Source organism: Rhincodon typus, chromosome 14 (assembly GCF_021869965.1).
Source record: "Rhincodon typus isolate 14 chromosome 14, sRhiTyp1.1, whole genome shotgun sequence".
NCBI classification, from domain to species: Eukaryota; Metazoa; Chordata; class Chondrichthyes; order Orectolobiformes; family Rhincodontidae; genus Rhincodon; species Rhincodon typus.
Genome location: NC_063345.1, coordinates 37,742,442 through 37,757,861, shown reverse-complemented (window position 1 = coordinate 37,757,861; position 15,420 = coordinate 37,742,442). Strand labels below are relative to the sequence as shown.

Here is a 15,420-nt window from a genome sequence, read left to right as displayed (position 1 = left end):
GGGAGAGCGCAAGAGCTATATCTTGATGCTTTCCCTTCAGAGGTTAGGTTCCTTTGCCTGCACTGCTCATACACAAAATCCCATCACTTGTTTAGAGGTTGATTCAAATGCTGATAAAGTGGAGCTTTCTTGCACCCACACTAACTTGCCAATGGAAAAGCTAACCAACCCATTGCCACTTGGGGAAATTGCCCAGGCTTTGATGAAGCTAGATAAGTCCCTCGGTCCTGATCGGATCTATCCCAGAATATTGAGGGAGGAAAGAGAACAAATTGCTGGAGTATTATATCTTTATCAGGTGAGGTCTCGGAGGACTGGAAATTAGCCAGTGTTGTTCCATTATTTAGAAGGGTAGTTGGAAAAATCCAGGAAGTTACAGGCCTGTGAGCCTCACATCAGTGGTAGGGAAATTATTGGAAAAGATTCTCAGGGACAAGATCTGTAAGCATTTAGAAGCACATGGACTAATTAGTGATAGGTAGCATGGTTTTCTGCAGAGGAGGATGTGCCTCACTAACTTGATCCAGGTTTTTGAGGTGATGAAGATGATTGATGAGAGAAAAGTGATTGATGTTGGTCTACATGGGCTTCACTAAAGCCTCTGAGAAGGTCCCTCACGGCAGACTGGTACAAAAGTTGAAGTCACATCGTTTCAAGGTGAACTGGCAAGATGGATACAGAACTGGCTTAGTCATAGGAGACAGAGGGTACCGGTGGAAGGGTGCTTTTCGGAATGGAGGGTTGTGACTAGCAGTGTTCCACAGGGATCAGTGCAGGAACCTCTGCTGTTCATGGTTTACATAAATGATTTGGAGGAAGACATGGCTGGTCTAATTAGTTAGTTTGTGGACAATACAAAGATTTGTCGAGTTGCGGATAGTGAGAAGGACTGTCAGAGGATACAGCAGGATATAAATCAGTTGGAGGCATGGGCAGAAAACTGGTAGACAGAGTTTAATCCGGACAAATGTGAGGTGATGAATTTGGACGGTTAAGTGCAGGTGGAAATTATACAGTTAAAGGCAGGACCCTTAGGAGTATTGATATGCAGAGGGATCTGGGTGTGCAGGTCCACAGATCACTGAAGGTGGCAGCGCAGATAGATAAGATAGTAAAAAGTGCCTATAGCATGCTTGCCTTCATTGGAAGGGGCATTGAGTGTAAGGATAGGCAAGTTATACTGCAGCTTTATAGAACTTTAGTTAGGCCACACTTGGAATATTGCATATTGTTTTGATCACCGCACTACCAGAAGAATGTGGATGCTTTGGAGAGGGTACAAAAAAGATTTACCAGGATGTTGCCCGGATTGTGAGATTTTAGCTGTGAAGAAGAAAAGGTGGATAGGCTGACTTTGTTTCACTGGAATGCAGGAAGTTGAATGGCGACCTGATAGAAATTTATAAAACTGTGAATGGCATGGATGGAGTGGAAAGTGTGAGGCTTTTTCACAGGGTGGAGGAGTAAATTACAAGAGGGCACAGGTTCAAAGTGTGGGGGAGTTTAAAAGAGATGTGTGAGTAAGTTTTTCACGTAGGGTGGTGAGTGCCTGGAACACGCTACCAGAGTTGGTGGTGGAAGCAGACACAATAGCAACATTCAAGATTTACCTGGACGAATACATGAATAGGAAAGGAATGGAGGAGTACGGATCCTGTAAGACAGTTTAGGTATAGAAGGGCATAATATGTTGGCCCAAGCTTGGAGAGCTGAAGGGCCTGTTCCAGTGCTGTATTGTTCTTTGAACCCGCGATGACATAGTTTCTGATGCACCTGTTAAGCTTCATTTCCTTTCAAGTTGTGAACAGCTTCAATAAACACCATTTTTAAAACTGCAGCCATTTTCTTACAAGTCTCCTCGATTGAAATTAGTATTGTTCTAATTTTGATCTACAGACCAAAAATAAAGGTAACAAAGCTGTGGTCGTTACAGTTGCAGATATACAATTTTTGAAAATAATGAGCATAATCATAATTTGAACCGACAAATGACTAAAGCTACTTGTCAATCAAAATGAAGTTTTGCTTGATCTCCATCAGTGATCCTGATTATTTTTTGTTACTTATCAAACAACGTATAGCTTAATGCCATGAGAGATCTGTTTTTGCTATGTTACCAACATATTCTATGCGAGGTTCCAGGCAGGATACCCAAAATGCTCAATCCTGGGTGAGGAGAGATGAATAGGCTTTCCTTATTTATTCACCCATTCCCTCAGTTGATTGCAACACTATTAATTTGAAAAGGATCCGTCCTTGTGGATACTGTTCTCCCAGACCCAAGTTAACTAATGTTTTAAAAGGAGCCAATTCAATCAGGCTTTCTTGAATTAACAAAACATATGGTGTTCAATTATTTAGTGTGAGAAGAATTAATAGCACATAAAAACACACACAGATTAGAAATAAGAGATGAGTCCCAAAAGAAAAAGGTATGTAAGTTAAAATCTTAGGTGATCAGTTGCTAAATTATTTATGAAAACCAGATAAGATGATGATGTGGGCAATATTAAGTTGCATCGTTAGTGTTGATGTTGGCAGTTGAACAGCTTTTTGAGATTCATGTTCTTGAGGGCTGATTGAAGTTCGATTTCACACAGGACTTTGGCAGCCATTGAATTTATACTCACAGGTGTCTGTAGCTGTCCTTTTTAAAAACAACACATTATGGACTTAAAAGTTAAAAAACTTCTTTTAATTTTTTTGGAGTTTTAATCCATTGACATAATAGCTATAATCTGTTAAATAGAAAAGTGGCACTTCTAAAATACAATCACATTTTTAATATGCTATTATTATTAAGCAAAATGCTGCGTTGTAAATCATAGCTTACAGATCACTGTGACCAGTGCTTTGCAGCTGCTGTTTGTTTTGTACTTTTTTCTGCCTTAAGTCACAACTAAGGCCTATTGTTGGATGATGTAGGTCAAGTATTTTAGCTAATAGTTTTCTGGAAACCCTTAGTTTGTTGATTGTGAATACTATGGATTATGTTGCATAGCTTTAATATGTGCAGTTTCTTTGACATGTTACCAAATATTTGGAGAGTATCATGTGATCTCCAATTCTTTGGAGCCCTGGTTGTGATGGTTTAGTAAGGTCACAACAGATAATTAATTAATTTAGTTCCCTTATCTTGCAGGTATTGCGTTTTTTGCGTCTCTTTGGACCTGGAAAGAACATTCCATCGGTTTGGCGAAGTGCAAGAAGGAAAAGAAAAAAGAAACATCGGGATCCACAACCTGAGGCTTCTGTTCAAGAAGGAGAGGGAGAAGAAACGAAAGAACAAAAATCTGGCTGGGACTATCATTATGCTGCGCCACCACCACCTGAACAATGTCTCTCTGATGATGAGGTATGTATTGGGTCAAGTATAGGAGGAGAAAAATGTGTGAAGGACTGTACCCAAATACAAAGGTCCCTGATTTTGGAAAGCTCGCACTTACAAATTTGATTGTAATTTTAAAGATCCAACACGTGAATGTTTCCTGTACTTAACTGCTATTTTGTGTTGTCCTGCATTGTGTCCTAACTTGCATACAAATCGACTTATCAACAGACACAAGAATAGAATCTATTCGCAACCCAGGGACTGGCTGTAGTATTATATAATCAACCTCCCAAGTATAAACCTGAACTAAGCTGATGTTTATTTGCAGAGCATCTCGCACAACACCATGGTGGAAGCAGAGAGAAACATGTTATGCAGCCCATCTCTCCTTATGATATGCCTCAGATTTATGTGGCTATCACAGCGTTATTGATCTGACAACTCCTCCAATTGGAATCTAAACAACATATGAAGAAATGGAAATTTATAAATTTATATCTTTGAAGTGTTGTAATTTAGGAAAATGTCACCAGCATGCTAGAAAAACAGGAAGATAATGTACCATATGACATGCTTCAGTGTCCTTGGTTGAGATAATGTTGGCCAGGTTACCAGGAGAGCTCACCTGCACCTCTTTGACTAATACCCTAGTAACACTTGCAGCCATCTGAATGGGCAAGTACTATTTTGATTGGGCAGCATAGTGGTTCAGTGGTTAGCACTGCTGGCTCACAGCACCAGGTACCTGGGTTCAGTTTCACCCTCAGGCAGCTGTCTGTGTGGAGTTTGCACATTCTCCCCATGTATGTGTGGGTTTCCACCACGTGCTCCGGTTTCCTCCCACAGTCCAAACATGTGCAAGTTAGGTGGATTGGTCATGCTAAATTGCTCATAGTGTTCAGGGATGTGCAGGCTAGGTGGGTTAGCTATGGGAAATGCAGGATTACAGGGATAGGGTAAGGGGATGGGTCTGGGTGGGATGCTGTTCGGAGGGTCGGTGTAGCCTTGTTGGGTCGAATGGCCTGTTTCTACACTGTAGGGATTCTATGATTCTATGATATGGCATTCACTCAGCACTGCATTGATGTATCAGTCAAACTATTTTCTCCGCTGTAGGGTCTGAATCCATTTCTTCATAGTGTTGAGCCTACTACACTTAAACCAACAAGCTGGTTAAAATGGCAACAAGCACTTAATCTGCAATAGCTGTGCAGTCAGTGACTTTTTTTTCTGTTCTTTTTCTCACTGTTCTGTGAGAGAGACCACTAAATGTCCCAGAATGCAATGAAAACCGAAAAGAAAAAAATGAAATTGTAGTTTCCAGTGACTCCAGAACGTAAGGACACAAATTTATGGGTCCTTGGGTGCAATGTTTTTCCTGCATAAAGGAAAAGCCACCATATTATGAATCATAAAGCGCAGTGCAAGCTTTTGTTTTCAGTTCCACTAATGACATTTGCATTATTCTTGCACTTTCTAACTAGCTTGAAATACTTAAATACATATTTCAGATAATGTAAGTATAAAGTAACGTAATTACAAAAGAGGCATCAGGGAGCCATATCAGTATAACGGTGAGAATGGGATGATTTCTTGGCCGGGGCGACTTTTAAGTAGGCCTTGGTGCAAGGTTGGTGTACTAGAATTTTCTGTGGCCTCCAAGTTATAGAGGTTAGTAGTTTAATCCAAAGACCATTAAAAATATCGAGTTTACAAAGTCCAAGTTTGGGTTTTAGCAGCAAACAGGTTGAAAGGGGCAATGGATGGCGATTAAATTCACAAGACTGAGGAAAGAAATTTTGGAGTCTGTTATTAAGGATGGGATTGCGGAGTACTTGCAAGTGCACGGTAAACTAGAGTAGAGTCAGCATGGCTTCATAAAGGGAGGTCATGCCTGAGAAATCTGTTAGAATTCTTTGAGGAGGTAACAAGTAAGTTAGACAAAGGAGAGCCAGTGGTGTGACCTGGAATGCCTTTAACGAGGTGCTGCACAGGAGACTGCTAAATAAAGTAAGGGCCGATGGTATTAGGGGCAAGGTATTGGCTGAGTGGCAGAATGTAGACAGTAGGTATAAAGGGGTCTTTTTCAGGATGGTAGCCAGTGGCTAGTGGGGTTCTGTAGTGTCAGTGTTGGGGCCACAACTATTCATGTTATACATTAGCGATCTGGAGATCTAAGGAACTGAGAACATTGTTGCTAAGTTTGCAGATGACACAAAGATAGGTGCAGAGCCAGGTAATGTTGAGGAAGCGGGAAGGCTGCAGAAGGACTTGCTAGGACATTGGGCAAAGAAGTAGCAGAGGGAATACAATGTGGCAAAGTGTGATGTTACATATTTTGATAGGAAGAATAGAAGTGTGTACTTTTTCTGAATGGGGAAAGGCTTTGGAAATCTGAAGCACAAAGGGTCTTGTGAGTCCTAGTTCAGGATTCCCTTAAGGTTAACAAGAAGATTCATTTGGCGGTTAGAAAGGCACATGAAATGTTGGTATTCATTTCAGGGCTAGAATACAAGAGTAGAGATATACTGCTAAGTCCTGTATAAGGCTCTGTTCAGACTGCATTTGGAATACTGTGAGCAAGTTTGTGTCCCATACCAAAGAAAAGCTGTGCTAGCATTGGAAGTGGTCTAGAGGAGGTTTACAAGAATGATCCTGGGGATCAAGGGCTTTTATCATATGAGGAGCGGTTGAGGACTCTAGGTCTGTACTTGATGGTGTTTAGAGGATGGGGTGGGGATGCGCTAGGAGTCTGATTGAAACTTATAAAATACTGAGAGGCCTGGATGGAGTGGATGTGGAGAAGTCGTTTCCACTATTAGGAGAGACCAGTACCCAAGAGCACAGCAACAGGATGAAGTAACTGAAATGAGGAGGAATTTCTTCAGCCAGAGGATGGTGATGCTGTGGAATTGAATGTTGCAGAGGGCTGTGGAGGCCAAACCACTGAGTATTTTTAAGACAAAGATAGATAGGTTCTTGTTGGGTCTGGAGATTAAGGGGTACAGGGAGAAGACAGGGGAATGGGATTGAGAATCATATTAGCCATGATCGAATGGCGGAGCAGACTCGAATTGCCTAATTTGCCTATCTTAAGGTGTTATGGATACTTTAGTGAGCAGCCTGGTGCGACTGTAGACTTGAGGATTTAAAAGGAAAAAGATGGAAAAAGTTGAGTTGCATGCTTGAAGAATCTAATACTGATTATCTGAATTTTCTCACCTAATTTGAGTGTTATCAGATGAAATGGACTTGATACGTGCCTCCTTACCCAAATCCTGAGGACAGGTGTCAAGGTCAAACAACCACTGATAAAATATGCTGGAAAATGGATCAAGGTGTGCATAACTTGACAATAAATTGAGGTCCTGCGTGTGGGAAACCACCGCAGCCCCCCATCAGAATTAATGAATACTTAGGTAGAAATGTATTATTTACATACAAAATAAGCTACTTTGCCATTATCTGTCCTGACTACCATCAGATTACAATGATGGCTCCTGTGGAGTCGAAGTTCTCTCAATCCACGGGTGATGCTGATAATATAACGGACATGAGACCAAAAGTTGCAGAATGGCGCTATGGGCCTGCACAACTTTGGTATGATATGCTGGGAGTGCCAGAGGATGGCGAGGGATTTGATTATGGTTTCAAACTCAAAGCAACAAGAGAAGAAGAGCAGATGCTAGAGGAAGAAGTAACTTGCCTGGTGGAGGTCCAGGTGAGTAAAGCTAAATTATTTGAAAAATTTCTGTGCATTAGTTACAATGTGTTGATTGCCCTTGTTTGCCCTTTAAACTAAATGTAGGTTTTCTATGTAATTATTTTGAATGATGGGCTGTAATTATTTGAATGATTTCTCACAGTCCTTGCGTATATTACATTATTACATATATTACATTAGTTTTATTAGTTATGGGTATGGGATCCTTTACATTCATCAGTAGCTGTTTGCAGGGTGGTTGATGGTTTGTGAGCTACCCTGATACCTAGTGGTCTGAGTAGTCTTGTGGTCATCTCTGATATGTCTCTGAAGTACGATAGGGTGACTAGTGTGTCTGGTTGTGTTGTGTCTTCCTGTTGTGGTCTGTCGTGGAGGTAACGATGGATTGTGCTTTTTGGGTATCCGTTCCTTTTAATAACTCTGTATAGGTGCTCCTGTTTTGCTTTGCACAATTCAGCATTGCAGCAGTGTCTTGTGGCTCTTTTGAGATGTTCTTGAACCATGTTTCTGTGTTGTCCGTGTCGTTGTTGTGGGTGAGTTTGGATAGTTTTTCTTTGTTCTGGTCAATCTATGTAGATGACACCTTCGTGATTATCAACATGCAAGACTAGAAGAAACCCCCCGATACAAACAACATCCTCACTGGAATAAAATTCACAAAAGAAGACGAGAACAATAACCGACTACCCTTCCTAGACATAATAGTGGAAAACAAGAACAACGGGGAACTCCAGACTAGCGTATACACAAAGACCACACATACAGACAGATACTTAAATACACCAGCAACCACCCCAACACACATAAATGGAGCTGCATCAGGATTCAAATGAACTGCAACACACTGCAGCAACCCGGAATTGTGCAAAGCAGAACATGAGCACTTAAACAGAGTTTTTAAAAGGAATGGATAACCAAAAAGCACAATCCACCATTACATCCGCAACAGACCACAACAGCTAGACACAACATAACCAGACGCACTAGTCACCTATCGTACTTCAAAGACATATCAGAGATGACCACGAGACCGCTCGGATCCCTAAGTATCAGAGTAGTCCACGAATCATCAACCACCCTGTGACAGCTACTGACGACCATAAAGGATCCCATATCCGCAATCAATAAAACTAATGTAATATACAAAATACCTTGCAAGGATTTTAAGAAACATTACATAGACCAAACTGGAAGAAAACTGACAATAAGGATATATGAACAACAGCTAGCCACCAAGAGACACTACCAGTTCTCACTGGTCTCAATACACACGGACAAGGAAGGATATGAGTTTGATTGGGACAACAGATCCATGATAGCACAAGCCAAACAGAGACATGCCAGGGAATTCCTGGAGGCTTGGCATTGCAACTGGAACTCCATCAACAAACACATTGAACTGGACTTGATATACAAACTATTCTCCTTGCTATAAAAGCTAGCATTCCATTTGCCTTCCTAATTATTTGCTGTACCAGTTTGCTGACATTTTGCACTTCCTGGATGAGAACACCAAAATCACTCTACCATGGCATTTTATTGTCTCTCTGCTTTTAAGTAATATTTTGCTGTTTTATTATTCTTGCTGAAGTGGGCAAGTTTCCCATTATTATCGTCCATTCGCCTGTTTTTATTCCCCCCCACCTCTCTGCCTCCGTTGCAATCCTGTTCAAAGCTCGTCTTCCCACTTGAGTTTGTATCATCAGTAAATACAGTGACAAGACACACAGCCCTTTCATTTCAAGTTATTAATATAGGTTATAAATAGTTGAGGAGTCAGCATTGATCCCTGTGATGCTTTATTAGTTTCAGTTTGACAACCTAAAAATGACCCAGCTATCACCACTCTGTTTTGTGTTAGCTAATCCTTCATCTGTGATGATATTTCATCCCTAACATCATGAGCTGTTATCTTGTTCAGTAATCTTTCATGTGAATCTTATTGAATGGCCTGTGGAAATCCAAGTTCACTTCATCTGCTGGGTCACCTTTATCCATATTCATGCGTATATACGCCGAGAATTCCAATAAATTCAAGAAGCATACTTTCCTTTCTAAAAGAAGATAAGTTGAAACTTTTTATTTTGCACACCCAGTGCGTGCTGATTGGTTAGGCCATAATTGGCATTGAGATGAATCAAGAATCAATTAATCATCAATCTTAATTCTCAGACCTAGCAGATAGATTCTGATTGGTCAGAATGTTGTCATAGAAATGCAGGAAAGTTTGGCTCTCTCCATGACCCCTTTTTTGAAAAAGGTATGAGCTGTGGGGAGTGCTGCCGAACAGAGAGATCCATGGGTGCAGGTGCATAGTTCTTTTAAATTGGAGTCGCAGGTAGATAGGGTGGTGAAGAAGGCGTTTGGCATGCTTGCCTTCCTTGGTGAGAACATGGAGTATAGGTGTTGGGACGTCATGTGCACTGTACTGGACATTCGTGAGGCCACTTTTAGAGGTAGACTGGGCACTGCTTAATGGCCTTAAGGTGGTGAACATATGTCCTTTCGTGAGTTTTTGTAAGATATAACAAGTGGTGGTTTGATCACGGTATCCAGTATCACAGAAGGTAGATTTGATATACCCTATTTCAGCATAAAGCATACAGGGTAGGCAGGTGGCTAAGCCCAATTCGCGATGTTGCCAAAAGATTGATCTCACATGTGGAATTTTAGGAATCCCAATATGCATATTGACTGGTAAAAATTGACGTTGGGTGAATAATAATTACGCGCCCATTATCCAACTTCTCACCTAATAAATTGACGAAGGGGAGCTCATTTGATTTCTTCATTTCATTCGTAAATTTGAATGCAGGTTGAGTTTATAATCACTTATTTGTTTGGAACTTTCACACTAGAAGGTCTACACTGAGGTAACCTATTTCCTAGTTAACCCTTCCTCAGAACTACCGGATCTGAAACGTTAACTCTGATTTTTTTCTTCACAGATGCTGCCAGACCTGCTGAGCTTTTCCAGCAACTTCTCTTTTTGTTCTTGATTTACAGCATCTGCAGTTCTTTCAGTTTTTAACCTATTTCCTAACTGTTTTAAACTATCTCCTTTCTTCAGGTGAAATTGTTTCATCTATTTAACTTCTACCAGGACTGTTGCAAACAGAAAATGAAAGCTTTCCAGGCTATAGATTTTTCTCCTGAACAAAGAAGAAATAATTTCTGATCCTTATGAACTGAAAGTGAACTAATACTTCTCCATGTTTACTCTGTGCTGGTAAAACTCTTCCAGTGGTTCCATTACTATCCCAGGAACACACCCTCCCATACTTTTAAAAATAAATCATGGCCCCAGGCAGTTTAAGTAAACCTTTCATACATTCAGACCACAATCCCTGCCACATGTTCAAAATTGAAACTCCAAAATAAATGACTATATATATATTATGAATCATACATCTTATATCACACTGTCTATTTTCTATTACCTGGAGACTTAAATGTCCCCATTGTTTTTATCATGGCAGTGCCTTGATCATTTATGGTCAACTTAACAACCCAGTCAGCAACCTTTTCTCCTGTAGTATCAATTTTGTGATTGTTTGAAATTTGGCACATTGGATTTGTCCTGATGAGTGCAAGATTAAAAGTTGTCACAATATACCTCTCTTTTCAGTAATATTCAACGTTTAAAATGTAAACTGCAATAACAATAACACTACACAGAAAGGTTTGTAACCTGCCATTGGAATGAACAATCTCAGTGTCAGAATCGTAGAGTTATAAGCATGGGTACAGACCCTTTGGTCCAACTTGTCCACACCGACCAGACATCCCAATCTGACCTACTATCTCTAAACCCTTCCTATTCATATACCCATCCATATGCCTTTTAAATCTTGTACTTATATAGAACATAGAACATTACACGCAGTACAGGCCCTTCGGTCCTCGATGTTGCGCTGACCTGTGAAACTAATCTGAAGCCCATCTAACCTAAACTATTCCATTATCATCCATATGTTTATCCAATGACCATTTAAATGCCCTTATCGTTGGCGAGTCTACTACTTTTGCAGGTAGGGCATTCCATGCCCTTACTACTCTCTGAGTAAAGAACCTACCTCTGACATCTGTCCTATATCTATCACCCCTCAATTTAAAGCTATGTCCCCTCGTGCTAGCCATCACCATCCGAGGAAAAAGGCTCCCACTGTCCACCCTATCTAATCCTCTGATCATCTTATACCCGCCTACACCACTTTCTCTGGCACCGTGTTCCATACAAGCATCATCCTTTGGGTGAAAATGTTCCTCTCGGGTCCTTTTTAAATCTTGTCGCCTCTCACCTTCAACCTCTGCCCTCTAGTTTTTCTTTTTAACTTTCCCACCTTACAAAAAGACTTTGGCTATCCACTCAATCCAGAGATGATGAAGTTTGCAGTAAATATACATGCAGTTGCTAATTTGTATGTTATCATTTAAATTTTTTTTGAGGTAGTGACAGATTGTTTCACTTTTACTCATCAAGAATCTATTATGGAAATAGGTTGAATTGTAGATTAACCAGATCAGCCATGATCTTATTTAATGGCAGAGCAGACTCGAGTGGCTGAGTACCTGTTCTGCTGATTTGTATATTCGTATACATTAAAGAAGAAATTTAGAAAAAATATTTCTTTTGGATAATGTCACCTTTATTCAGTGGTAGCATTTCAATTATAAATTTTAGCCATATTCCAGATTTGAACATGCAGTTTTGAGTACCGGTGCAACACTGGAGGTGCTATGTTTTGAACATTGAAGAAACCCGCCTATGTTCAGAGAAGATCAGGGTTGTTCAGGTTGCCCAGCAAATGCGCATTGCTCAGCTAACACAAATACATTTATGTCTTCTTTGTTAGTGGTACTTTGCTGTGTGAAAGTAATTCATTAGGATGATCTGAACACTATAATAACTTTGTGTGTGGAACTAGTTTGTTCTTTTATGCCCCATTTTGTTGTAGCAGTGCTCTTGTAGTAAAGCACCCGTTCGATATCTTTATTAAAGGTATCATTAATTGTCAATACCTGTGTGCATAATTTTAGGAACCTTCTGAGGAAATTGAGAAGTCAGCTGATGAAAAGGAATTGCAGAGTGAAATGGAGGCTCTTCTAGATGAGCATTTCCTCATGGTCACTCAGCTGCCCTGGGAAGAAGACATTATTTGGAATGGAGAGGATGTCAAACATAAGACTACAAAATCCCAGCGAGCTAGCCTAGCAGGGTGGTTGCCTTCTAGCATGACTCGAAATGCTACAGCTTACAATGCACAACAAGGTATGAATTGTTTGCTCTATTCTGCTTTTTCTTCTGGATAAGAGCTCTTTATAAGGAGATAGACACAGTTTTACAGGTTGGATTGACCAAAAGAAGTGCTTCTCTTCCCTTCTCATAGCTGTCACATTCTGCATATAAAATGGACAGAAGCCCAAAAGTAAACATTCACCAGTCAGTTACTAACACACAACAGAAAAGCTTGCAATTTGCATGCGCTAGCTATTCTTGGTTAATCGTTAATCTTCTTGTTGTTGCTATCCCCATCTCTGATAACAGTTTTCTTTCCAAAATCATTTTATGCATGTTCATCTCTTTTCTGTAAAGGGCTAAACCGTGGCACCTCTTGGTTGTCGAATCCTTTGCCTCCCACACCTGTTCAGAAAACCACAATGCCTGGTCCTCCAATCCCAGCAAAAGGGAAGGATAAACATGCACCAGAGCAGCACGGTATGACGCCACATCAAATAGCACATGTTTTATTTGTATTAATGAAGGAATGAAAGACTGGGAATGGGTGTGCTATGAAGATTTTCACATTTTTAGGTGACAAAGTATAATCTACTTTTAATGAAATTGCAGAAATTCCACAGTGTAGTTTTGCTTAGTTCAACTATCTTAAGCTACTTTATCAGTGCCTGTCCATTATAAGGTCAGAAGTGGGCTATTGTTGATGTTCAGTCAGTGCTTAACTCCATTTAGAATTGCTAAGGAGATTAGGCAATAGAATAACACTTGAAAAGTGGTCTGGTAAATGACGGGTAATAGTCGCCCGACACAAGTGCCTAGCATTGATCACTCTGACCAGAAATCCCAACTGTTTCCCACTTGGCATTGCCATTACTAAGTAACATCAACATCATTAAATTCAATTGAACCAGTCTCATAAATGCAATGTCTGATAACTGGCTGTATATTTTGTGATAAGCGGCCCTCTTTTTGACTCCCAAAACTTCTCCACACCTGTTAGGTACAAGAGTGGAATGTTTTTAACTTTCTTGGATGAGACCTAGTTGCAAAAGCACTGAAATGTGGCAAAATCCAGGACAGTTGTGTGGATGTATATAATTATTCCTTGATTGTTGCTGGATGAAAATTCTGTAAACCCTACCAAGCATCAGTGTGAGAGCACTTTGATTGCAAAGATTACAGTGGTCATAAAATTGGTTCATCACTAGCCTCTTGTGGTAGGTAGAATTGGGTAACAAATGTTGATCTTGTCAGCAATGTTTCCATCACCAAAGTGAAGAAAAACAAAATTCACTGGGCAAAATTGTGCAACAAAGTATCTCTGTGTAGGTTAAAATTAAACAAATATAGATTCCTTCATCGAGATTAGCAAAAACATTTATGCATTAAAAATGTTGTGTGCTATATGAATATTCTGTTAAAAAAGTCTTTAAACACTGTTAATGTGATTGCTAAGTGCATTATTGGTATTCAATTGCTGTTTCATTCCAATATATCCTTAGCATGTACTGCTGGTAGAATTCTGGTATCAGATAAGCAGATATATGCTGCCATTGAGGATTAAAACCATTGTCTTCAGTCCCCTTCACAAATTCTGTTCTCTTGCTCCAACTCCATCATGATCACCATCTCTACCTTTCAACCCATCGTCTATGCTCATCATCCAAACCTTTGTTAATTTGAGAATAAATTAATCCAGTGCTATCCTGGAAGGTCTCTTACATTTTGCATTCCACAAACTAACAATTGTATGAACAGTTCAACTGTTCAATTCTCTATCCTCATTTAAGATGCTGCTTAAAACCTGACTCTTTGACCAAATCTTTGACAAACTGTCCTGTATCATCATATGTGACTCCTTGTCAAATTATGTTTCATAAAGCTTCTCTGAAGCCCTTTGGTCCACTTTACTAGAATTAAGATAGTTTATTATGACCTATTATTAAGAAATGAGACCTCAAAGTCAGTTTGGTAAAATTCCTTGTGTTCTGTTGCTTTCCTTTACTAGTTTCCCAAGAGGATGATAAAACTTGGTATTCCATCTTCCCTATTGATAATGAGGAATTGGTGTATGGAAGATGGGAAGATAACATCATCTGGGATGATCAAGCCATGGATAAAATTCTGGAACCGCCTGTGTTGACGCTTGACCCGAATGATGAAAACATAATTCTTGGTATGTTTTACTACAGGCGCTTTACCACTGAACAAGAAAGTCTAACACTGAATACTCTTCAAATTTAGAGATTCATGATGACTTCAGTTAGTACAGATAGAACCTGAAATGTAAACTCGGTGCAGCTGTGAAATGTTGGGAAGCCATGTGGTAGATGATTGTTTCCAGTTTGTATTGGAGGCAGTAGTCAGTCATAGAACATAGAACAGTACAGCACAGTACAGGCCCTTCGGCCCACGATGTTGTGCCAAACTTTTACCCGAATCCTAAGGTCTATCTAACCTCCACCCCTACCTTATACTATCATCCATGTGCCTATCTAATAGCCGCTTAAATGCCCCTAATGAGGCCGACTCCACTACCCGCTCTGGCAATGCATTCCACGCCCCGACCACTCTGAGTAAAGAACCTACCTCTGATGTCTTCTCTACATCTACCTCCACTCACTTTAAAACTATGCCCCCTCGTAATAGCTACGTCCACCCTAGGAAAAAGTCTCTGGCTGTCCACTCTATCTATACCTTTGATCATTTTGTATACCTCTTTCAAGACACCTCTCATCCTTCGTCATTCTAAGGAGAAAAGCCCTAGCTCTCTCCACCTTTCCTCGTAAGACCTTCCCTCCATTCCAGGCCACATCCTGGTGAGTCTCCTGTGCACCTTTTCCAACACTTCCACATCTTTCCTGTAATGAGGTGACCAGAACTAGACACAATACTCCAGATGTGGCCGAACCAGGCTTTTGTATAGCTGGAGCATAACTTCAACTTCACGGCTCTTGAACTCAATTCCTCTATTAGTCTAACCAGTCATGGTTAGCAATGATAGTAGGAGCTGCAGATGCTGGAGAATCTGAGATAACAAGGTGTAGAGCTGGATGAACATAGCAGGCCAAGCAGCATCAGAGGAGCAGGAAAGCTGACGTTTCGGGCCTAGACTCTTCGTCAGAA

The 15,420-nt window shown here is 40.4% G+C and overlaps 1 protein-coding gene across 11 annotated transcripts in view; it reads left to right on the top strand.

Annotated features, from left to right (window-relative positions):
* Window positions 1-15,420, top strand: part of taf1 (TAF1 RNA polymerase II, TATA box binding protein (TBP)-associated factor) — a 137,444-nt gene that overhangs the window by 18,409 nt on the left and 103,615 nt on the right. For 10 of the 11 annotated variants that reach the window (XR_007263628.1, XM_048605021.1, XM_048605016.1 and 7 more), the window contains 5 exons: window positions 3,143-3,355; window positions 6,816-7,052; window positions 12,096-12,327; window positions 12,652-12,774; window positions 14,303-14,470. Coding sequence is in view for 10 of the 11 variants with exons in the window: in XM_048605021.1 (XP_048460978.1) it covers window positions 3,143-3,355; window positions 6,816-7,052; window positions 12,096-12,327; window positions 12,652-12,774; window positions 14,303-14,470 (973 nt within the window). In the remaining variant the exon portion in view is untranslated. Of the gene's footprint in view, window positions 1-3,142; window positions 3,356-5,794; window positions 6,670-6,815; window positions 7,053-12,095; window positions 12,328-12,651; window positions 12,775-14,302; window positions 14,471-15,420 lie in introns of those variants that run through there. The other variant, XM_048605024.1, reaches the window with a different exon arrangement.